Source organism: Pelecanus crispus, chromosome 2 (genome assembly GCF_030463565.1).
Source record: "Pelecanus crispus isolate bPelCri1 chromosome 2, bPelCri1.pri, whole genome shotgun sequence".
Lineage (NCBI taxonomy): Eukaryota > Metazoa > Chordata > Aves > Pelecaniformes > Pelecanidae > Pelecanus > Pelecanus crispus.
The window spans coordinates 141,287,837-141,314,087 of record NC_134644.1 but is presented as its reverse complement, the minus strand read 5'-3'; the positions used below and the strand labels follow the sequence as shown (position 1 = coordinate 141,314,087).

General features: G+C 39.4%; 1 protein-coding gene across 1 annotated transcript; it reads left to right on the top strand.

Annotated features, from left to right (window-relative positions):
* The first annotated feature begins 3,378 nt into the window (after window positions 1–3,378).
* On the top strand, window positions 3,379–25,186 carry PEX2 (peroxisomal biogenesis factor 2). Its single transcript, XM_075706418.1, has 2 exons — window positions 3,379–3,522; window positions 24,253–25,186. The coding sequence occupies exon 2, from the start codon at window positions 24,272–24,274 to the stop codon at window positions 25,184–25,186; it is 915 nt and encodes a 304-aa protein (XP_075562533.1). The 5' UTR covers window positions 3,379–3,522; window positions 24,253–24,271.
* The last annotated feature ends 1,065 nt before the right edge of the window (window positions 25,187–26,251 follow it).

Below are 26,251 nucleotides of genomic sequence, written 5' to 3'. Positions count from 1 at the left end.
AAGGCTAATGGGAGTCACATGTGTGCATCCAAGGGAGAAGAGGCCCATTAAAACTGATACAACATATCCATTAATCTTCAGGTCACTCTTAAGGTCAAACATTACAAAAATGTTTATGAACAGTACTTACTAGGTATGCACAGTGGCTACTTTGGTTTTAGGACAGACCTGTGAGCAGTTAAGGCCATGGAAAATGTCTGCTTTAAAAGCATCACCACATTTCAAGTAGTGGCATAGAAATTTGAGAGCTTTTCTGTAGTCAGAGAGGACATTTTTCTATCATCTCCTGAAAGAATTAGGATAGAAATGACAGGGAAGGTTAGACATGAATGAAAACCTTGGACAAAGGTATGCTCTAGCTTTTCATTTTTCTTCCATCCCCCACTCTTTCTTCATATTTCAGTCCCTTAGTTGTGGTTTTCCACTTCAGGAAGAACATTAACTGCAGTGACTAAATTCCTAATCTGTGCAGTCTGCTACAAAGACACTACAAATAAGATTTTGATTATTGAATCACCAGCAAACCACAACAATTCAAGCACTGCTTGCAGGGAGGAAGGGGTGTTGAAAGCTTTTCAAAGAGGAAGGCAACCTTAGTTTGCTACCCGGTTCATTCTGCGTATCTGAAAACTCCCCTTTTCACCACTGTAGTATAGGTTAAGCAAGCACGCTCTTTTCCAGTTTAGAAAAAGCTAAGGCTATCCAGTCTGTAAAACCGATCTGATCAGCAACAAATTTCCTATCTTCCTCCACACTGAGTCCTAGAGGAGAGATTTCTCAGCAGCACGGGGGCCAGATGATCTCCATATGAACAGAGCAGAAAGAACAGCAGGAGGAAATGCGAGTGTCAGATGAGTACAGAAATGAGGACAAACTTCAGATATTAACTACCCCTATGTGTTTACTGTTTCTTTCAGGAACTGAAGTGAATGAGGAAAAGTGGCTTCATCAACAGTTACTCGTGAACTATTCTGAAACTCATCTTCCAGAACTCATGTCAAAATTTATTCTGCATGTGAGACTTGTGCAGCACTCCCTGATTACACTTCCTGTTACTGGGTCTGTAAGTATTCCAAGCATTGACAACTTAGCATGGCAAGCTTTTGTGCAGAGACCTCATGCGACAGACATAGATGGTCAGCTGTACCTGGAGTGTCAGGTCAAAACACAAGCAAGAGGCTGGAGAACAACCTCTCACCTAGAAGGCATGGCTCCCAGAGACAGTCACAACAGTATCAGCCCCACTGAGAAAGAGCACATTGCTTTAATCTTGAAGTTGCAGGTCCTCTATTGCCTCTCTCTGGTATGCCCACGTCACACAGGGTCTCACTTCACAAGATTTTTAAACACTGATATAGCTCTTTACAGTGCCCTGCACAAGGAAGCGTTTGTTTCTAATTCAAATATGCAATGATAAATAAATGATAATGAAGATTATTTCCGTGATTCAATTAAATTAATTACGCCTCAGCAGAAATAAATGATGGCATGGTTTTGTTTCAAAAACAAAGCAAAAATCGCTCCAAATACCTTGGTGTATGTGGTAGAGTAATCATTTGGGGGTGATTTGCTTTTCCTTTATTAGCGGTCATAAGCTTTCCACTACATGTCTTACTGTGAAACAAGAGAGTTGTCCTAGCTCAAAAGATAATGTTACCTCATTTTGCTTAAAATGCAGTTTTCGTATAAAAGATCTAATCCCTGTTTTGTGAAATCAGCCATGTGAATTAGCCTTATTCACTTTGAACAATTCTTCTAAAAGAGGAATTACTTGTTAACAAAATTAGGCATCTGTTTTGAAGATGCTTTACCATTGTGAAAAATGACATGTAAATATCCAACAAAACCGTTCAAGATTGTAATATTCATACAGGGCTGTATCCTGTTTTGTGACACCACAAGTAGTCCACAGTGCTCCCTAATTTCTTAGCTGTGAGGTAGAAAAAAATGGTATCGAATCCATCAATACGTGCCCATGGAATCCCCCCACAGCCTCCTTAGCACAGATAACCTCAGCAAGGTACCTGAAGAACTGGGGCCTTTAACATCACCTGTGAATCTGTATTCATGAATACACCAAAACTAAAAATAGTTGTTGTTTGGAAGTAAGTAAGCCACTATTTGAGTATCTTTTAATTTTTGTGTTTAATAAACAATGTAGATTCTTCTCAATCCACTCAGAGAGTCACATTATAGAGTGTTTCCTTTAATTTGCTTTCTAGAACCGTAACACCCAACTTCGAAGGCAGTTTTCCTCAATTAAGTGTGTAATATGTTCAAATAATACCTTCTGCATCACCTAAAACACTTTACCCATGAGGGAGGACTTGGCTGTCACCACCGCCAGTAACCAAGCGATCAACCGCCCATCAAGTAGAGCCGGTGTAAAGCTGCTGGAGAAATACCTGCCTGCAGTACTTACAGGCTGTTGCGATACTTCCTCCCTAGTCTGTTCAGTTTCTCCTCTCACAGCCCTGTGAATCCTGTCAGTAAATGCTACACAAGCCCTCGCCCCCCACGGGCCGCGGCTGCACCCCAGGCTGCTCCCGACTCCAAGCAGCCTGGCCTCGGTGACCACCTTCCCCCCGACCCATCCGCCGCCGCACGGGCAGCCAGGGCGAGCAGAGGCCGCTGCGGGCGCCTGCCGGGCCGAAGACAGCGAACCCGCAAGCTCCGCTTCCACTGGGCCGCTCGCAGGGCCTGGCAGGCAGCCGCTGCCCGGCGGCCCGCTCCCCCACGCTCGGCCCTGGAGCCGCCCCTCCTCCCACCTCCCCCATTGGCTCCTCAGCTCATCCCGAGCCACTGATTTGCTCTGTGGCCTGTCAGTCAAACCGCCCCGGCGTTCACCCTGGCACGGATACCATCCCCGGAGCCCTTCTAGCGCGTCATCTCCCTCTCCCAGAGTACTTCCTGCAGAGCCACTCTAGGCTGTTACCTGCGGTATCTATTGTCTGTGCTGCAGCCGCTCTAGGCGGCGGGAGCTGGCTCTATGACCCGGCGGGGCCTGCTAGTGGGCTGGTGCCCGTGGGCCGGGGGCGGCAGCCGGGTGGCGGAGGGGCGAGTCCCCGGGGCGGCCCGGGGAGGCTCCGTCCGCGTAGGCCTTCGCTAGGAACCTCGAGGCAGATGTCGCGCCCGTAGGCCTGCAGAGTGCCGGCGGCGGCGGCGCAGGTCAGTCGGGGCGCGGGGCGGGCCGAGGCGGGGTGCCGCCGGCCTCCCTGGCCAGCCGGGCTGCGGCGGGCGGCGCTGCCGCCGGAGTCGCGGCCCTCGGCGGAGCCCCGCCAGGCAGCTCCCGCGGGAGCTCGGGGCGGCGGGCTGGGGCGCGGCGGCGGGCCTGCGGGGCCGGCGGGGCAGCCTCTGGGTCAGCCCCGGAGGCTCCTCCGGGCCCTGTCTATAAAAGTTTGTGCTCCTCCTCACGCTCGCTCCGGGCGGCTCTGCTTCATGAGTGCCGCTGACGCACTGTCTCCTGTTGCGTGCCTCAGTATGCAAAGACTGCAAAGTTTCCAGCTAGGCCCAGGGTGTAAGGTAAGAAAGGATGGAGCCTGGTAACGTGTTCCATAGAGAGGAAAGGGCATAATGTTCTGGCAGACGGATATTTTAATCTGAATTGTTATTTTGATGTCAGTTGAGAGTGAACCATTTAGACCTCCAAAGGTCTTTCCTGTGATTGCCTGCTATAGGTGACAAGGTGTCCTACAGATATTGCCTGCTATAGGTGACAAGGTGTCCTACAGATACTACCTGCTATAGGTGACAAGGTGTCCTACAGATACTGCCTGCTATAGGTGACAAGGTGTCCTACAGATACCGCCTGCTATAGGTGACAAGGTGTCCTACAGATACTGCCTGCTATAGGTGACAAGGTGTCCTACAGATACCGCCTGCTATAGGTGACAAGGTGTCCTACAGATACTGCCTGCTATAGGTGACAAGGTGTCCTACAGATACTGCCTGCTATAGGTGACAAGGTGTCCTACAGATACCATCTGCTATAGGTGACGTGTCCTATAGATACCATCTGCTAAAGGTGGCAGTGGCTCCTTTCTACTTTCTGTTAATTGAGTTTTGTGCAGCCTGTACATGTAAGTAACAAACCATTAGTTTGCCACAAAATTAAGGTAGATTTAGTCTGAATGGCCAACGTGTTTTGGCAGAGGGATGAATTCTGCTTATGATGTAGTCCACACTGAAGACCAAGCAGTGTATATTACTTTCAAACCCTAAGTATATTTCTTGTATTATCTTTCATCTGTCAGTGTGAGGGAAGTGTTCATCAGGGTCAAAGGTGAAATATGGTAAGTTTGTAGTAAAATCCAATTCCAAAATATTTAGCCATTTCTTTGATTTTACTGGAAGTTAGTGAATTCTTGTGTAACTTCTTTGGAGCCATTATTAATACATAGTTCAGCAACAAGTTGCTGATAAAGTGTTCACTTTAAGGCTATTACTATTTGTATTCTTTATTATGATCTATTTTATCAGTGCTTTCTTCTACAAACATTTTTTCCTCTTTATGTTTCAGTTTCTACTCATTAGCAGTTTGTTTTTCACTTCCTGGATGTCCATCATCACTAGTTTACCTAATGAAGTGATTAGTAGGAAAAGAGCTTAAATTGTAATTGCTGGGACATGAATTAGGGTAGCAAATAAACTGTTAAGGGAAGTAACAATTCACACCTCTGCATTCTTTTGTTTAAGTTTGTTCATACTGTGTAAAGTCTTTCATTTCTGTTACCTGATCTGGAGTTAGAGTGATGACTTCACACCTATAAGATATATAAATGAACTCTTTGAAAGGGTTGTTTGGGTTTTGTTGGGGGTTTTTTGGGTTTTTGGGTTTTTTTTTGGTAGAAATGGAAGAGACTAGTAGGGCACATAATGTCAAGAGTATTGGAGGGACACATTTTAATTCTTATGGAATTTACTATGGAAATAGATGATCATGTCAGTATTGGAACACTGACTGCGGTTCCTAATGTTCTAACTAGTTGCTAGTAAGAATACTTTTTTGGAATTAAAAGGTTATATTCTCCATGAACACTTCTTTGGAGAGAACAGTTCACCACTTGTATCTGTGGTGATGTATATGGAGAAAACACAGTGCTGTGCATAAGAGATTACACCGTGAATAGGCTAGTTCAAACTAATTTCAGTTTTCTGTAAGGAAAATCCTTCCAATATTTTTCTATCCTATACACTGAAGTAATGTTTTGAAAATACTTTGTCTTCTTTTCAGTAAATTAGATACTACTTTTATTGCTAAAAATTATCAGAAGTTTATGTCTGCCTGTGCAAACATACTCTTCAGAAAGCAGCATTATTATTTTTTATTTTAAAAAATCTTAGTATTTTAATAGCTTATGCATTTACACTTTAATTGCCATGATGCTCATAGTGTTCTCTATATTGTTAAGTAATGGATAGAGTCAGTGAATTGGAAAGTGGAATACATTTAAAGCCATTTGTCTATCAAGGTTTTGCAAGGATCTTGTATTTACATCCTCTTTCTTGCCTACCAGTCTGGGTTGTATTGTGGGAGGGTGAAAGAGGTGGGCTGTTTGGGTATTTTTATAAGTTACAATTTATATCACATTGGTTTTTTTAAATATATGTGTATATATATTTACTGTTTTTTCGAGTAAGAATTGAGTACATATATTGAGTACAGAGCATACTGAAATTGGATTAATCTGGGGGCAAGGCAGCTGAAATAACTCTTTGCTTAGAGTTTTGCCTCAGTTTGTAAGTCCTTTTAACTTCTAGGCCTCCCTTGGTTTGAACTTGCAGTTTTTTATTTGTTGAGATCATCCTTTTTACCAAATGAAGGAAACTGCTTCCCATTAAAGGTTTAGTGAAACTTTTGAAGTTGATATAATTGAGTAAATAATTAAAATTAGACATCTCTTTGAATGAGTGCCAAAGTATCTTTTACACGCTAGAAATGTTGAAAATTGTAAAGTAATAGCGGTGAACTTACATGTATCTGAATCAGCTCATGCTTAAGTCTCTCATAGCTACCCTTAGAACTCTTAATACAGCAGTACAAGCGTATAAAATACCATCCTCTGAATTTATTTTTAAAAAAGTTTAATTTCTCAGGTAATGGGCCTTCAGATGCATTATAAATCCATATACTGATTAAAAGGCTGTCAGGTAACTGGAATGGTATACCCCAGTTCATGTTGGTGGATTATTAAGGATTAAGCTAGATATATGAATGTCTGTTTTGTGCAAGGAGAGCATTTAGGTTTGGAAGGTAGTTTTTTTGTTTGTTTGTTTGAGAGCTCTGTGTGTTTCTCTCCTATTAGATTATTTTATTATTCCTCTATCCCGAGACTGTAGGTATCATTTCTTTTATTAGAGAAGGTAATGACTCACAGAAAGATTTTGATGCTTACTGTGATTCAGGACATGTAGGAAGCAAATGTTCTTGCGATGGACTAAATAAAACTCAATTAAAACTTGCAAACAGGTATTGATAGTATATAAAGACTTTGTTAGACACTTCATAGAATAGAATGGGAAAGGTAATTTCTGTACTCTGATAGTTTTTGACACTGTTACTAATCTGAGGACCTCCATTTGTGCTTTGACATCAAATGTGTGGTGCAAGTCAAGACAGACATTTGATCTTCTCTTGTGTTTAATCTTCTATAGTCTTTTAAAGTGACAGTTCTGAAAATTGCTAGACTGCTACCCAGAGAATATTTGGGAAGGAAGGAAACAAATTTATGGCTATCAATACAAAAAAATATATTATAAAATGAGTGACTTCTCAAGATGTAAATAATCAAGGAATAGGGAGTGATGTCCAAATCCAGGATTCACATATATCTGGGTATAGTAATGAAGCACATGGTCTTTCAGAAAAAAAACACATTTAATTACATATTCGAAATGGGAGACAGTGGGAATGTCCTTTTCCTATTTTTTTAAACATGTGAAAGTCATTTCAATGCTATGAGATTCAGAGAGTAGGGGGAAAGAAAGAACGGAGGAGATGAACAGATGTCTGAAGGAAAAGTAGTGGCAAATTAAACAGTAGACAAATCAGTCAACAATTTGAGGTTATAATGCAAGTACCTTATTACCTATGTGCTTTATTTCTTTATTGGTTACAATGGTCTATTCTTAAAAAACAAAACCAAACCAAAAGAAAAACCCCACAGCACTGTTGCACTTGTAATTTCTGTGCTTATTTAGTGACAACAGGAATCAAGAAGATCTAAAAAAAAATTTGGTCCAGCTAACGCTAACTGATAAGTTTTTTAGGCATAAATAAGACATCATTAAATTAGCCGGTAAGCATGGTGTGCTAAAATAATAAAAATAAGATAATAATAACAAACAAACATGAATAAGCTTTTGAAATGAAAGATAGCACTGTATTTAATAAGAAATGTTTTTCATATATTACCAATAAGCTCATTCGGGATTAAAGTCAGTCTAACTGAAGAATAAGATATATTACATTATTTTTAGTACCTGACTTCTAAAACTTTTTAGACATGTAATGATTTTGGGGCAGAGAATTTTTTTGAAGACTCTCTAGATAATAATTTATAAAAAAAGAAGTTCAGCATGTTTGTTCCAGTTTAGTTCATGTTGCCTTTAAGCTGTATGGTCCCTGGCAGAAAGTAATGTAATCTATTTCTTATTCAGTTGGTTACTGATATTAGTGCCTGCTTTCTCTGAAAGCCTGGTTTAAGTATTAGAAAGCAAGATCACAGCCCTGGACTTCAGGAGAGCAGACTCTGGCCTCTTTGGGGATCTGCTTGGAAGAGTCCCACAGGATAAGGCCCTGGAGGGGTGCAGGAAAGCTGATTGATATTCAAGGATCACCTCCTCAGAGCTCAAGAGCAGTCCATCCCAACGAGTAGGAAGTCAGGCAAAAATGCCAGCAGCCCGGCATGGATGAGCAAGGATTTCATCACAAAACTCATTGACATAAGAAGGAGGCATGCAGAAGCTGGCACAGGTAACCTGGGAGGAATATAGAGGCAGTGTCTGAGCATGCAGAGGTGTGATTAGGAAAGTCAAAGCCTGCCTGGAGCTGTATCTGGTGAGGGATGTCAAAGACAACAAGAAGTGCTTCTGTAAGTATGTCAGTGGTAGAAGGGTGACTAGGGAAAATGTAGGCTCACTGATGAATGGGATAGGGGCTTTGGTGACACAAGATGTGTAAAAGGCTGAGATACTGAAGGCTTTATTTGCCTCTGTCTCTACTAGCAAAGACCTTCAGCAATTGTAGAACCCAGGGGAAAGTCTGGAGCAGGGAAGATGTACATTTGATGGAAGAGGTTTACGTCAGAGAATATTTAACTGGACATACTTAACTGGACCGTATCCTGGGCTGCATCAAAAGAAGCGTGGCCAGCAGGTCGAGGGAGGTGACTCTGCCCCTCTACTCTGCTCTGGTAAGACTTCACCTGGAGTACTGCATCCAGCTGTGGGGCCCTCAGCACAAGAAGGACATGGACCTGTTGGAGCGGGTCCAGAGGAGGGCCACCAAAACGATCCGAGGGCTGGAGCACCTCTCCTATGAGGCCAGGCTGAGAGAGTTGGGGCTGTTCAGCCTGGAGAAGAGAAGGCTGCGAGGAGACCTTATTGCAACCTTCCAGTACTTAAAGGGGGCCTACAGGAAAGATGGGGAGAATCTTTTTAGCAAGGCCTGTTGTGACAGGACAAGGAATAACGGATTTAAACTAAAGAAGAATAGATTTAGACTAGACATTAGAAACAAGTTTTTTACAATGAGGGTGGTGAAGCACTGGAACAGGTTGCCCAGAGAGGTGGTGGAGGTCCCATCCCTGGCAACATTGAAGGTCAGGTTGGCTGGGGCTCTGAGCAACCTGATCTGGTTAAAGCTGTCCCTGCTCACTGCAGGGGGGTTGGGCTAGATGACCTCTAAAGGTCCCTTCCAACCCAAAGCATTCTATGATTCTATGATATATAAGGCTCTGGGCATGGATGGGATGCAGCCATGAGTGCTGAGGGACCTGACTGATATCACTGTGAGGGTGAGCCTGATAATATTTGATTGATCATGGAGCTGGGAGTAGTACCTGAAGACTGGAGGGAAGCCAGTATCACTCCTGTGTTCAAAAGGGCAAGAAGGAGTACCCAGGGAACAACAGGCTGATCAGCCTCACCTGCATCCCTGAGAAGGATGGAAGGTGATGGAGCAGCTAATACTGGAAACCATTTCCAGGCACATTAAAGACAAAAAAGTGATCAGAAGTAGTCAGCATGGATTCACCAAGGGGAAGTCATGCTTGACCAATCTGGTAACTTTCTACAGTGAAATGACTGACTTGGTAGGCAAGGGGAGGGCAATAGATATTGTTTCAGTAAGGCTTTCAACACTGTCTCCTGTGACATCCTCATAGAGAAGCTGATGAAGTATGGGCTAGGTGAGCAGACAGCAACGTCAATATAAAACTTGCTGAACAGTTGGGCCCGGCGGGTGGTGATCGGTGGTGCAGAGGAGGCCAGTAACTAGTGGTGTACCCCAGGGGTCAACACTGAGTCCGATCCCATTTAACATCTTCGTTAATGATCTGGATGATGGGGCAGAATGTACCCTCAGCAAGTTTGCTGATGACGCAAAACTAGGAGAAGTGGCTGATAGGTCAGAGGGTCATGCTGCCATCCAGAGGGACCTTTACAGGCTGGAGAAATAGGCTGACAGGAACCTCATGAAGTTCAAGAAGGGAAAGTGCAAACTCTTGCACCTAGGGAGAGGATCAGCCCTATACCCTGGTATCTGCTGGGTGGCAACCATCTGGAAAGCAGCTTTGCAGAAAAGGCCCTGGGGGTCCTGGTGGACACCAGGTTCAAAATGAGCCAGCAATATGCCCTTGTGGCGAAGAAGGCTAATGGTATCCTGGGCTGCTTTAGGAGGAGTGTTGCCAGCAGATCAAGGGAGGTGGTCGAGGATCCTCTCACTCTCCTCAGCAGTGGTGAGGCCAAGTCTGGAGTACTGTGTCCAGTTCTGGCCTCCACAGTATAGGGAAGGCTTGGACATACTGGAAAGTCCAACAAAGGGCCACAAAGATAATTAAGGCACTAGAGCATGACTCCTGGGAGGTAAGGCTGAGAGAGCTGGGACTGTTCAGCCTGGAGAAGCAAAGGCTTAGGGGGGATCATACTAATGTATATAAATGTGCAAAGAGGATGGAGCCAGGCTCTTCTCAGTGGTGCCCAATGACAGGGCAGAGGCAGTGAGCATACACTGAAACACAGGAAGCTCTGCCTAAACATAAGGAAACACTTTTTTACTGTGAGGGTGACTGAGCATTGGCACAGGTTGCACAGAGAGGTTGTGGATCCTCCCTCCTTGGAGATATTCAAAAGCCATCTGGACATGGACCTGGGCAACTGGCTCCAGATGGCCCTGCTTGATCAGGTGGGGATTTGTCTTCATAAACGTACAATAAACATGCTGATCGCTTTCTACTTGTCCCTGTTACCACATTTATAAAAAATAAAAAGGGAGGGGGTAGCAGTCAAGCCTGAAGTTTTCTCTTCCCTCGCCCCCCTTAGCTTGCAGTAAATACACAAGCAGTATTTGGCAACCCACCAGTGGACTTTCACACACATACTTTAGGAAATTCAGAGAGGGAAACTGCTTTGTACTACTTGAGAATGACTGCAAAAAAAGACACCTTTGCCAGCAAGCTTCATGAGGGGCATATTTGTCTTTAAATCGCAACCAACTCCATGCTACAAGTATTGTAAAGTGTCTGTTGGTCCTTCACATCCTAAGTACACTTAACTCTCTACAAATATATTAGCCTTATACATATGTTTAGTATATACTAAGCTGAACAACTGGTAAGATATAAAATATGAAAAGGATGTATTTGTACTTGTGTGTAGTGTGTGCAGTTAGAAGATGATAATTTCATCAATTAAAATCAGTCTTTCACTAGAATACCCTAATGTAAATTTCTCCCTAGCAAGGTCTGGTTTCCAAATGTTAAGTTTCCAGGAACAACATCTGAATTCACATAGTTTTTTTAGAGCATGTAGAGAGCAAATTTAAATTTCCAACCTAAATTATGGTAAGGTGTGTATGACTGAAAACAGGAATAGACTCAAACTCGCTGTATTGCTGCTGCAGTTAACGATGCCAGCCCCTACAACTTGTTACATCTCTTGGACTGCCACAGGTTACTTCAGTATGCTGTTTTCAAGCAGGCTGCTTATGCTGTTTTGAGGGTTTTTGTTGTTGGTTTTGGTTTAGGTTTTTTTTTGGGGGGGGGTGGGTTGGCTTTTTCCCTTTTGAGACCTAATAGAATATATACTTTTTCACATAGACCAGTGAAGGGGGAAGAGAAAAGGTGTGATGCTACAACTCTTCATTTTAACTAGCTAGTATGCTCTCAACACCAGCGACTCCACAGCACTCCCTGTACTCTTTGAGTAGTAAAGTTAAAAGCGGCAAATTAAAAAAAAAAAAAAAAGTATGTTCTGATAAAAAGCTGCAGGCTCATGAGTCAGATTGTGCTGTACATGGACAGAGAAGGTAGCAGGCTCTGTCCTGCGTCTTCTCAGATGAGCTAAATGGTTCGGGCAGCCATGTATCTGACCTACATCTACAAGCATTGTTAGTTCACATCTAAACTTTACAAAAATCTTCAGGAGAAGGAGAACAGAAAGGATGCTATCCTTTTTGTAATGTGCCTCTCTGAGATGGTGGTAGGTGCTTTTTTTTGGTTTGGAAGTGGAATGCAAGAAATTTGGAAGTCTGAGATTATTTCAGACTGTTTTCGAAAGGAAACTAAATGTAGATTTTTCAGAGGAAGAAAGGATAAAAATTAAGAGAAATAAAAAATATTTGAGATGGAGGAAAAAGGGGACAAATACGTGATATGGGAAGAGAGAGGAATTATAGCAGTAGTGCAACTCGTGATTCAAGGCTGACTGTGACTGGGTCTGGGCATTTCCTCCTTTCCCTGCAAGAGAGGGCCTGTGGAGGTTTTTGGCCTTTAGAGGTAAGTTGAAACACTCCTAATTTTTATTGTGTTTGTATCAGTGGCTGCCTGGGAACTACCTCTCTAAAAATGCTGTCTCTGCCACTGCTTTTCTCCCCGTCTCTGTTTTTGCTAATATTGGCAGTGGGTTGGAAAAGAAAGGAAATAATCCGAATTTAAATTCTGAGAGAACTTGAAAAATACATTCAAAAATAATATTATTAAAAAATAATATTATTAATTCTATAAGCAGAGGAGCTGACAGGAGCTATCGCAAGAGGGGGCTAGTAAGGAGAAAGGAACTTTTCCTGGAAAGGAAATTAATATAGGGCCATGACACTGTGGGGCATAACTAAATCATGAAGGGGAATTCATGTTGGAATTGCAGAGGGATTGTAGAAGCTGTCACAGTGTACAGCTCAGGCTGCCTAGTAAGAAAATTATTATCCCTCTTCTAAACTGTTGCTTATAATATGTGTGTGCAACTGTGCCAGTGGATTCTAAATGCTAATGAAGTTACAGGATTGAAGAGAGTGTGGTGAAAGCGTATCAGTCTTCCCTCATGTGCTTAAAGTTACCGTAATTACCAAGTAATAAAACTGTCAAGATTTGGGGACACTGAACACATCTAATTTTCCAAGCATCCCTATTAGTCACTATGTATGCCAAACATTTCAAAGTACAGTTATACCAAAAAGGTAAGAGTGGGGAGGAAATGCATAGTGTTACTCGTTTGAACAGAGTAGCCTCTCACCTGCAAGTCTGCATGAATTCTACAGTGAACTTGTACATATAATTCTTCCTTTTTTTTTCTTTTCATTTTTGAAAGAAAGGAAAAAGTTTCATTATTCATATTTGCAGTGTTGTGATGTTATTCTTGCACACTCAGCATGTTGGGTTTGAAGACCATAAGAAAGTCATCTAGTCAAATGAAAGGCTTGGTTTTCTATCTTGCTATTGACTGGTGGCAGATATAAGAGTATGATGCTGAGATTCAAAGGCAGCCAGTTTCATGACTACCTGTTTTTCCTGGCCCTGATGCTCTTCTTACTGGTACTGCATGCATCTTACCTGATGCTGTGCTGACCTGTTTGTGTACTAAATCTGCAGAAAAATAAACAGGTTTGTTTTCTGCCAGTTTAACATACAAGAACAGTTCAGTAGAGGGTCAAATGAGTATTGGCACTAGTCTGTAAGAAAAGGTGGCAATACACAGTTGAAATAAGATGGGAGGGAGTGACTGTAGCTGTCAGAAATCACATCAGCTTGTGTTTCTATAGAACATAAGCCTGAAAAATGAGACACATATGTTGGGTAAAGTACTGTTCTTTATCCTTCTACCGTAATTAGATGCAATTATTCCTAAGTTATGCCATATAATACAAGGCCAAAACTTAAAACTGGTAGTGAACAGGCTTGTCTTTTTGTTGATGCAGGGCCGTCTTGGCTTTAACATGCCATAAATATACAGTCTGTTAACAACACTGGTTTTACATACAGTCCTCCTTTTGGTACAGATGTGGACAGAGGTTAATTATGAGTTAGCTATGTATTTAGAACAGATTTTACCTTTCTTATCTAATAAGTATTTCTAATAAAAGGTTAAAGGACGTTATGTTCCTGCAGTGCGGTATTTGGATCAGCATTGTTATGCTTGCATATCACTGCATATTCATGACTGTGCAGTTGGTATGCATATATATGTAAAAAGGAAGAAAGCTGGAATAAAATCTGGGCGATGACTGTGTTTCACAAATGATGAGGCTAAGGTGTTTAATGCAAAATTCCAGGGTTCTGTCATCTGTGGTAAATTGTATCTGAGTATATAGAACAGGCATTGCTTCTGAATCCCTTCTACGTATCTTCTTAATCTTCATCCTGGCATCTCGATATCTGTCTGGTGATCCATTCATATGGATCAGACAGGTAGAAGCAGAACAGAAACACAGAGCTGTGAAATGGGAATTTAAGTTAGATGACTTTTTTTTAGGTAGTTTCAAATGGAAGAAAGGTAAGGAGGGGCATAAAGTTGGGACTGACACTGTGCTTGACAAATAAGGCTATGTGAGATATAGTGCCCTTACAACGGTGAAAAGCAAGTATTACATATGTCATGAGGCATAAGGCCAACTTTCCAGTTAAGTAACAGTAACCAGCAAATGAAGAGTTATGGCTACAACTGCCCACAGTGTGCTCACAACCATGCATTGTGTTCCGTCTTTGAACTGTTCTGAAAAGGAACTGCATACCTCTACCACAGTGCAATGTTTCACCTGCTTAACACAAAGGATGGCACATCTACTGAGCTTTACATCCTTCTCACTTTTACACATGCAAGGCAATATAACTTTCAGTTATCCATTCTTATACCAGAACCTCATATCCTCATCATAACCAAAATCTCTCAAAACACAAGGGTTTCCCTATCATCTGCTGATGTGATCATCAACAGTTGAGACCTACATTTGTAGCACAAGGGATCTTTCTCTTTCCCATGTGCTTATACGTCCTAATACTAGTTTAGTCAGAGATGTTGACCCTTCCTTGCAATGGGCTGTTCCTTCCTAGTTAACCATCACAATCTCTACTCTGTCAAACTACTCCAACAAAACCCTTCACCGTTTTAATTTAGCAACAGAAGGGCATGTCTCCAGGTAAGTCCCATTACCTAGTTCCAAAGAGAGAGAGTCAATATTGTATATTGGGCATATATTTTAGCTCTTCATCTTGGTGTTCAAGGGGTTTTTTTTGAACTGCGCTTTTTGGAAAGCCTCAAGTTACGATGCAGCTTTGTTTTGTTGAGCTTTTGGGTTCTTTTATCACTGATTTAATTAAAAGGAACAGCAGCTAGATTTCATTTAGTACAGCAGAGAAGGGGAATTTACAAGTGGAATTGAAACATCCCTTTAGAGATGAGTTTGCGATTTGACATACTAAGGAGAGGGATGACCAAAAAAGGAAATAAGATGGGGGAAGAAAAGGAATGGGATATGGGATAAAGAAGAACAGTGATTGAACATGTGACTTGTTACATGCTTACCTTCCTATTTATTCTAATAAATGAAAATTAGGGCCATATCCAAAAAGTTGGTAGGATGATTCTATCTATGGTCTTTATACTACAGGGAATACAAATGTAGTTTGAGGTTTTGTAGCCTTAAATTTAATATCACAAATTTTAAAAGGTAGTATCTTAAATATTAGTTATGCAGTAATTAGTCCATCAGATCTAGTTGTTTGCATCTAATAATCTGTCTTTTAAGAGTGATGACTGATTACCATTTTTTCTGAAGTCAGTGGGATCTCTTAGCATTCGGAGTATCTTTAACAGAGGCCAACAGTCTCGGTTGCTAACATTCAATGAGAGAATGCATGACATTGACACAGGATTTTCAGTTTCCATCAAATACTGACAGAAATGACTGATGTACAGCTTCTAACAGTGCAGCACTTTCTTACTGCTCTTCATTACTGTTGTATCAATTCTGGCTCTTCTGAGCTGGTTTTGATTTTGTAATTTGAAGTCCTAATATTTTGACTCTGGCAGGTAGTTTATGAAAGATAAATCAATGAGCTATTGTTATGTTTTCTTGCTGTCTCCAGGCATTCAGCAGTGGCTAATCTCTTGTATCCCATTTTATGAAATCAAAGATTACTGACTTAAAGTTGGAAAAGGAACCTGTGATTTGAATCTGTCTTTGTCTTGTACTTGGTCTTCTGACATTAAGTGTAGCTGTAGCATTCAGGATTCTGGGATTTGTTACTAGTTGCTCACTCAGCCTCCCTAGTGAAAATCTTAATTTCATCTATGGGATTGACTTGTCACACAGTCATTCAGTGCTTTCCTTTACTTTGTCTATTTTGAAAAATAGTCCTGCCTCCCTGGAATAGAAGAAATAAATAATATTTTCTGTGATTGTAGTGTATTACTGTTTTTTCAATTAGTGTTAGTAGTTATTCCAAATGGTTTAAGAATTAGTTTATGTTCTTTACAAAATGATAGGTATTTAGCTGAAGTCTATAGAAATCCAGACAGTAATACAAAATCAATCTTTTGTAAGGTTATTTGAGGTAATGATATAGTGATAAGTTAATTTTACAGTGATTAAGAGACAATGCAGTTGGGGCTCCCAGTTAGACTTTGATCTGAGGATATTTCTCTCTAGACTTGATGAGCAAGAAAGAGATGAGAATTAATGGTAAAACATGAGGTTTTGAGCAGCTGGGGTCCAGGTTCTGTGTTTTATTATAAGAGTTGATGTAAAGGAAGATCTTAAAATTAACTGGATACATATCATTTGATTTCTCATCTTTAAAGTTTGTTGATTTCAAATTGACATCTAAAATATCCTCTGCGATTGAGAGTAACTGAAAAGAGCAGTTAAGTGGAATACATTTTCACAAAAAAAACCCCAAACCTTCAGCATTCTTGTGACGGGTGGAAAGATAGATTTCATTGCTATCTGTTGATATCCTAACTTTGTGAACATAAAAGGAGGTATCATAAACCAAAGATATGGCTTGTTCTCTCTCTGTCTTTCACACATACGCAGTATGGCAACACTGAACACACAATACTGAATGCATTGTAGCTCCAGAAGTAAAGAGGAACTGTGTGTTAGTGATATTTTCTCCAGAGAGGGTATGATTCCTAGCATGACCACCACAAACTACTTCCCCCTGCCTGGGCCATAGTTCTCAGTGCTGGGACTTGGCAGAATCTAGTCTGTTGAAATGGCTAAAAAAAATCTGTTCTATTTTGTGCATACCTTGTCATTTCTTTGTGTTGAGATAGTTTATAATAATAAACTAAAATAATGATAATGAATGTTAAAGAGATTTTATGTATCAAGAATTCTTCAGTGGCTTGGAAATCAGAAGAGTTGTCCAGGCAAAAATAATGCAACATGATTACGGATGAATGTAAAGGAATAGCATAGGAATGTAAGAATAAAATGAGTGACTCTAAAGAATAAAATAAGTTTCAATTTACAAACCACAAGAAAAGAATCAATGAAAGGGTCTCAAAAAATCTAAGAGGAGGCCCAAGAGGATAGGTCCATTACTTAGATCTGTTGTTGAATAAGAAAGGAGAGTAAGTAACAGATTTTCAAAGACTGATTTTTTACTTCATACTTTATAAAAGAGATATATTGTGACCTGCTAATTAATAAAATTAATCTTAGACAGGAAATAAGAGTGGAACCAAAGCACAGAAAGAATAGCCTAAGGAATCTTAATATAGATGTGCTCAAGTAGCAAATCCTAACAAAATTCATCCTAGAATGACTGAGGAATTAAGCACCACTGATTTTATTTATTTATTTAGTGTCCCAGAGGGTGAAAATAGCTGACAAAAAGGGTTTGTGTCTCAGTGTCTCTTTATTCTTTTGTTAAGAGAATTATTGAAGCTCTCAGTTTCAATTCCAAATAAAGATTCAGGAGTAAATAGTTTAGCAATTAATTTGTATCTAGAAATATGCAGAAGAGAGATTGTAAAATAGCCAGTATGGTTTGACATGATCTGTTCATAAGAAACCTCAGTCTGTTTCTCCTTTTAGAGAGGATGACAAGCTTAATAAGAAAGAGGAAAACTTTAGGTACAATATAGCTTGATTTTAATAAAGTCTTTTTCCCTACATAAGCAAGCTAGCAAAATGTAATATCAATACTATCTCCATTAGATGCTGATATTATCAGCATCAAGTTGAAAAATTGCCTTTACAGAGTAATTATCTATAGTACCCTGTCAAGATGAAAAGGCATTAATGATTTGGATGATCGAAGAGAACACACACTTATAAAAGTTACTGATGATACCAAGCTGAAGAGGGGTTGAAAGTTTTGAGGGTGTTTTTTCTGTGTTTTGAACATAAGGTCTGATTCCAAAATAATCTTGAATCTCTGAAATCAACAAGATGAAAAGCAATGCAGGCAAGTACAAAGCACTGAATTTAAGAGGGAAAACTCAAATACATGAATATGAAACAGGAAATAATTTTTCAGACAGAAATATTACAGAAAAAGATCTGAAGATATAGTAGACCTCGAAGTAAATACTAACTATGCTGCTGGAGAAATTTTTTTGTTGTTGTTGTTGGAGTATCATACCAGGCATGTTGTAAGAAAGAGGACATTGTCTAGTTTGGCAAATCTATATATAGTTGTTCTCATCACTGCTTTTTCTTCTTGAGAAGATGCAGGGAAACTGGAAATTCTTCTCCATTGTTCTTACTGTTTTCTCCTGTGGAATAAAAACTATCTTTATTTGTGACAAGGATGCTTTAGATTGAATATGAGAGAAGTCACTGGAACAGACTACCTAGAGAAATTGTAGAATTGGCTTTCTTGGTAGTTAAATGTCTGTCGAGATATTCTTAAGCCTGCATTCATGCTGAGTTAGGGTTAGGTGGTCTCTTGTGGTCCATGCTGTCTTTACATGAGTGCAGTGCTCAGACTACGTGTTTTGGCTGCACAGAAGAGATTATCTAAAACAGTTAAATCATGAACTCGGTGAAGTGAATGGAAGTGTTACTTCTTGCATCCTAAATGCAATTTTAAGTTAGAGGAGTAAGGAACAAAGTTCATTTTTGACTTAATAAAATACATCTGTATTTGGCTTCCCAAAATGTGTTTTGACAAATCATACTTAAAAATATTTTGAAGCTTCTGTGTATTATATATGTCTGTCTGTCTTCTAACAATTATTATGCTAGAAAAGCAGGGAATGCAATTGCAGTAGCACTGAGACAGTAGAAACCCCTTGATTACTCATCCCCAGTGGAATAGCCCTGTGGAAAAAATAGACAGTAAAAAACCCTTGATTACTCATCCCCAGTGGAATAGCCATGTGGAAAAAATGGCACCCTAGAGGTTACGTGGATTTGTGTATTTCTGCAGACAAAGTTTACAGACTTGTAAATTTACATGTAGAATTTTTGTGGGCAGAATGCATTGACAAATATGCCTGATGGTAATACATCTCATACTGATAGTCTCAGAACAGGTCAATAATAATGCTTATATTGATAGAAGCAATGCAGGAGATGTTACTTGGTATTATAGCTAAAATCCATGTTATCCCCTTAATCATAATTACATTAATATTGACAGTCTGTTGACAATACTCGCATTACTATTGATAGATTTCTGTCAATAACATGTTTCCAAATAAAATATATTAATTCATAATCTGTACAGTGCTCAATAACAGTACTAGCATATAAGAGAAAAAACTCCTCTTTCCCTGGTGATATACAGTAATTATGTTTTTTTGTTGCACAGCGTACTGTAGAAGTGGGATTGTTCATTTGTTTAGTTTTTAAAAAAAAAAAAAACAACAAAAAAAAACCCAAAACAAAAAGCTAGACAAACTGTAGGTTATTTAAGAAAGAAATGTTCCGTGGTTTTTTTTTTTTTCAGGGAGGCAATTTTTTATTTTTTTTCTATGCAATAACTGGTACAGTTTAAAATCAAGGGAGAACCTTTCAAGTAGTAGTCTTCAGTGTTTTGTCTCAAAGTATATTTATGCAACAAGTTAATCGTACATAGAGTTTATTATGTATCTTCACCTGATTTTTGACTGTTCAATTCTGATCATACAAGCTAAGCCTAATGGCATCCTTAACTGAGCATTGATATTTGTCTCTTTCATTACTGGGTCTACAGTTCTGAGTTCTTAAGTTTTAAATAATTTAAAATATACCAAATAAGAGAGTTAAAACAGTAAGGACGTGACAAGTAGAATTTAATGCAGAAACATGGAGGAAAAACAACATTCTCTTTATAGTCTGTGTACCTCAGCAGAATATAGAGTGCAAAAATAACATAAAAAACCTAAACTTAAATGTCTTGACACTTAAAAGCTGTGCTTATTATCTAGTTTTAAACCAGAATATTTCTTATTTATTCCTACTCTAGGACCACTGTTTGTGAAAACAGTACAAACTGAAAAATGTAACAAGTTTATGAAAAGATTTTGTATAGAGGAAGTCATTTTAAAATGGAAAACAAATGGACACCACAGATAAAGAATATGACAATTCTCTACTATAGCAAAATAGAGGCCTCTTCTGTCAAAGAAATAGTTGCTGTTATCCAGATCATTAGGACATTTGCAGACATTTTTCATAGGAAATACAGATTTCAAACGTTCCCTTTTAATGTTTGTCTATGGGAAGTAACTATCTACCCTATAAGTACAGTAAAACCTTGAATTGGTTTGGAAGCAAGCATAGCGTATAGCAGAACACTTCAGCCTGTACGTAGCAGTATGCACACCAAAATGTGCTTACACGTTAAAATCAAAGCTATATGGATACAATCTTTAAGTAACTTGCAGGGTCCAGTTAACAGCCATGGCCTATGGCAAACTTTCAGTGATCTTAGCAACAAAGAACTTAAGACCAGGGTGCAGTTTTATTGCTTAGATTGAGAATGCTTACCTAATTGTTCATCAAAAAGAAAGGTTTGTTTACATAGCAATATTATAAGCGTAATTTAAAGGATTTTAAAGGAGTACATCTTTATTATTAGTTGCTTATCTTTTTGTCTGATATTCTTCCATTTCCATATAGTTTGTATAAAAATTACTTCAGAGTTGAATGAAGCTGCTAGTTGGTAATTCAGGAAGAGACATTAAATATGTCACAGTTAAACAGTATATATAGTGTTGATTCTAATTTTTTTTAAAAAGGAGACATTGCATTTTGCAGAATTTTGAAGGTTAACAAACAGTGGTTGGACTTGTTGGTTCAAAAGTGGTTCCTGTTTTCAGGTTCACTGAAGTTATTTCCTTCAAATAAAGTTCTATAAAGGGTCATGGACATGAAAAAAAATGTATTGTCTCAAATCAATTAGGTTCTATAATAAGGCATGCACAAATTTTTGGGAAGGTTCGGGGAAGATTTTTACAACATCTAGTCCGTCCTCCTGTGAAAACTGGGGGTAAATTCAATGCTAGGACAGGTAGCTTAGGGCATAATTTGGTCAAGTTTTAAGAATCTCTGGGGATGGAGACTTCACAATCCCTGTACGCAAACTGTTCCAGTTTCCATATGTCCAACTGGAAATTCTTATGTAGCAACTTAAAACCAGTTGCCTCTCTTTCTTTCACTACACCTCACAGAAAGGTTTGACTTAATTTTCTCTGTAACCTTTAGGTATTGGAAGATTACTATTAGATCATTTCTTAGCTGCCTTATCTTCAAGTTGAACAATCTGAGTTTCTTCAAGCTCTCATATGTCAGGTGTTGGAGCTCCATGATGATATTAGCGGCTGGACTCTTTTCACTTTGTTGACATTTCTTTTGTACTATTGATAGAAAAGAGGCAAAACTTCACATAGTATCTCAGGTGTAGACTCACCAATGCCAAGTAGAAGGGAATAAGCATACCCTTCAGTCTGCTAGCTGTGCGCATGCTAATGCACTCCAGTAGGCATTACTGCCACATGGATGCACTGGTGACTTGTGTTCAGCTTGCTGCCTACCAGAATCCCCAAGTTCTTTTGTACAAACCAGCTGTGCAGTCAGTCAGCTCCAAGTCTGATCCATGGATTTTCTTGCATATTTCATGATCCATCATAATCCTGTGTATTTGACAAATTTTCCTTGGACTTCAGAAGGTTCCTGATGACCTATTGCTCACTTGCCGAGGTTTCTTTAGATAATCTGGCTATATGGGAAGGGGGGGGGGGGGGGGGGGGAGGGGGTGGAATTCTGCACAGATTTAGCCTACCTTATAAATAAAGATATCTACAAAAGTAATTTCTCATAGCACCTGGGAAGACAGCTGGAAAAGATGGTTGAACTGATGTTGGAAAATAGTCTTAGTAGATGGATCAAGGAAGGGGTTTAAGATACCCCTTTCGAATAACGTTAGGATTTTGAAAGGGGATTTTGTGTATTGGGAATTGTGTAGAACACTAGTAGGAGGGTAACTGAAATGAGTAGAATGGAGTGAAGTGAGCAGAAGGGACTGAGGTTTACCAGAAGTGAAGAAGACACTAGACTTCTGGGGGTTATGAGTGAATAGCACTAAACCAGAGTGACAGGTTCCAGAGCAGACGGTTATCAGGGGCTGTGGTTCCTAATATGGTAGGGGGATGAGGAGATGAGGGGTAAGAGGGTGGATAGTCATTAGAGCTGGAGTTTTTGAAGTGATACAGCAAGATCCAGTAGGGGTTGAATTGATACTTTAATCGCAAAGTGGAGGAGGTAAGTTACTGGGATGATACGGGGTAATGCTTTCCAGCCACACTTCCTGTGCCTTGGTGCTTGCTACAAAATCAACAGAAGCGTGAGTGGGACAGGATTGGCTATACTGCCTTGGTATGCCCTTGTATTGCCTTTTGTGTTCAAAAAACATGTGGACATGGCACTTTGGGACATGGTTTAGTGGGCATGGTGGTGTTGGGTTGATGGTTGGACTGATGGTCTTAGAGGTCCTTTACAACCTTAATGATTCTGTTCTGGTTTTACTTTCATTAAAAAATAATCCAGCCATCAAGGCAGGAAACATGAAATTAATTATGACTCTACCCTTAACTGGTTTAGTGGTGGACTTGGTAATGTTAGGTTAATGGTTGGACTTGATTATCTTATAGGTCTTTTCCAACCTAAATGATTCTGTGATTCTGTATACTGGCTTGTCAGGCCAGTGTGGGTTGATGCAATGAACCCCATCACTGTTTGCCCAGAGGCGGTGGCCTTATACTGTCTTCAGCCATATTTTGCTTGCTAATGAGGAAGGAGGACTTGAAAGAAACTGAGGGGGAGCTACTGTATGCCCTACCCATGTAGGCAGTCTTAGTTAATTGGAAAATACTATTGTACAGTATACATTAAGAACAAAATCATGTTTCCTGTTAGCTTTGCGTGATATTGGCCTTACAGACATGATGAATGGTAGGTATAGAAAACAGTAGGAATGCTACAAGTAATGTTTTATACTGGGTTTTAAAACTTCTGGTGCACTCTGTTTCAGCAAACATTTATTGGTTTAGAGGATTTTTTTTTTTTAGTATTCTTAGCGTCATTAGTAACCATTCCTCTATAGGATCCTATACAGCACGTTTTATTCAAAGCAGTCTTGTGTTATAGCAGGTTTTCCTCTTACAAATAAGGATTTGAAGTACCTTCTTCTGTACTTTCTCCAAAAGGCTGTTGACCCTTGTTTGTCCGTTATGCAAAGAATTTGGTTTAGAAAGTGAAATATTTTGCATACTATCTGAAATATACCACTTCTCCTAAATCATTTTGGGTTTTTAATGTGAACAAAAGGAACCAAAAATCAGTTACCCCACAATTTTGAATTACTGAGGCGTTATCCATGTTTTGCTCTTGCAATTTATTGCATTTATTTTCTTAGTCACAGAATTCCAGATACAATAATGTTTAAACCAAGCAATTTTAACAAATATTTTTATTTTACTCTGTAATGCTTGAACAAGAAGAGTATACATTTGTTGAAGTTGCTAGTATACATTAATCATCTTGCCGGGAAATTTGTTATACGACAAGTAGCACAATTCTGCACCTGTCAAAAGACTCTAGAAAATATATGCAGGCTCCAGTAATGTACTGTATGATAATTTATGTGTGAATGCTGAATATTTCTTTAATCTCATATAATGGTTCTTCTCTAAACTAAACAAATCACTGCCTTTATTTAGCAAGTTTTATCATCCCCACCTTAATTTTCATCCATATCTTTCTGTATGTAATCCTTAAATTTGTCAGTATTTCTAAGATTTTACTTTCACCTGCAGCTGCTGAAGTATTCACAAGGCAATATTTTCTATCCACCCCACTGTTCTCTTCTAGATTTTTGGTTAATTCATTTTCCCTGTTTCTCCATAAAACACCATATAGTTATAAACCAAGTTTTTCTGGTTTCTGATCTTCTATTTTAAGGTCCAATTGAATATTACAGTTATGCCCAGTAATTTTTTTTTATTTATACAGTGAAATATTAAATCTGTGGAGTCTTCTAAATATCTGGAAGGTGCTAAACGCTTCTCTGTAATCAAATACAAGTGTTACAGTTTGTGAGAAATAGTCCAATATAACTTCTTTTGAGATGAAATTTTATACTGTTAATGTAAAGCTTCCTGAAAGGACTTGTAGCCTATTAATAGCATATTAACATAGCATTCTGAAGATGCTTTTTTGTTATTTCTTGTTTACTGCTGGTTTGTTACAACTTTGCTATCTTTAATAAGAATAAAAATAGGAAATGCTCCGTTATACTAAAATCTATTTGTATTTATTCCTAGAACATTTTTTCGTGAAGAAATGGCCTCCAGCATTGGAAACGAAAAGACTGTGAACCCTGTGCTCAGAATAAGTCAGCTTGATGCTCTTGAACTAAACAAAGCCCTGGAACAACTAGTGTGGTCGCAGTTTACCAGCTGTTTTCATGGATTTAAACCAGGGGTGTTGGCGCATTTCGAACCAGAAGTAAAAGTGGTTTTATGGCTTATATTATGGAGATTCACTATCTATTCCAAGAATGCAACTGTGGGACAGGCTATTCTGAATATTCAGTACAAGAATAATTTATCTCAGACAGAGAAATACCAACCTCTGAGCAAACACCAGAAGTTATGGTATCTTGTTTTCACTGTTGGTGGAAGATGGTTGGAAGAAAGATGTTATGATTTATTTAGCAATCGTCAACTGCAATCTTTCTACAAAATTAAGCGTTATATTAACTTTGGAGCTGGACTTCTTAAACTTTGTGGACTTCTAAATTTTCTGATTTTTCTTCAGAAAGGAACATATGCAACGCTTACAGAACGCATTCTAGGAATTAGGTCAGTTTTTTGCAAGCCACAAAGTGTTCGTCAGGTAGGATTTGAATACATGAACAGGGAGCTCTTATGGCATGGCTTTGCTGAATTTCTGATCTATCTGCTACCACTTATTAATGTACAGAAACTAAAACTTAAAATTTCTTCTTTGTGTTTGCCTATTGCAAATCTTTCCAATAGTGAAAACACATTAGCAGCTCATTGCAAGGAATGTTCACTATGTGGGGAATGGCCTACCATGCCTCATACCATAGGCTGTTCGCATGTTTTTTGTTACTACTGTATTAAAAGTAACTATTTATTTGATATGTATTTTACATGTCCTAAATGTGGCTCAGAGGTACACAGTCTTCAGCCACTGAAATATAAAATTGAAATGACAGAATTGCATGCTTGATATGGGGTTGATTTGTTTTTATACTGTACATGAATATTATGTTGCAGAGATTAATGGAAAAATTCAGAAATTATTGTAAACAGACAGCTTAAAGATGGTTTTGGAGACTCTGTAATTTGTTGTAATGTATGTCTTTACTGGTCTTAGGTTTTTACTGAGTATCAGTGCCAGCTTGCCTCTCTGAAGGAAAGAAAAGAAAGGAGTTCACCAGCTTTTCTACTCTCTCAGACTATTTGATCCCAGTTTGGTACCCCTATGTTGTCAAGTCATTCCATCGTAGATCTAGAGTCTATCAGCCTGCCACTTCCGAACTTCATGCCCCTCAAAGATAGAGAACCCTCAGACAGAGAAGATGCCCAGTAAGTTTTAACCCATTTTGTGGATTTTCTCAAGCTTGTTGTAAAAGCTTCTGCCATTACCAGCTTAGGTAGTAGATGGATTTAGTGGGAAAGTCATCCTTGTCATGTCTAAAGAATAATTTTAAATTTGAATATTTTAAATTTGAATTCCCAGTGTGATGTTCCACTGCAGAAAGGAAAGGTGTAAGAGGAATTGTCATCTCAGGAGATTATTAATAGTTTTCATCATATTCAGCCACCATAACAGGACACACTCTTTCTCTAAGTCAGAATTGCTCTTTTATCGATAGACCATAAGCTTTAAGTGATCCATCTGGTAGGCAGATAGATACTCCATAGTCAACATGTTCCTATAGGAGATATAACCACTTCCTGTGCAAATACAGTGCACCTTCCGGATCTTCATGAGATGACTGAACTCATTTTCTCAGTCAGCTATATGTTTGTGATCTTCAGTGACATATGTATGACCACCTCCCAGTTCTTCCCTATAGAGCTGAGGGACGCGGTCCATCATACATTGGAGTGTGGCAGCTGCCCAAGGTAACCACATTCTTCTGAGTTGGAGACACTGGAGAAAACTGTTTACTCACAACATGCTGTCTTTGGGACTTACCACTCTTCTTTGTTTGGTGTGGTCAAAGTGGGTACCAAACCTCACTAACAGCTCACTACCACACAGAAAAAAGACCAAACACATCTATGT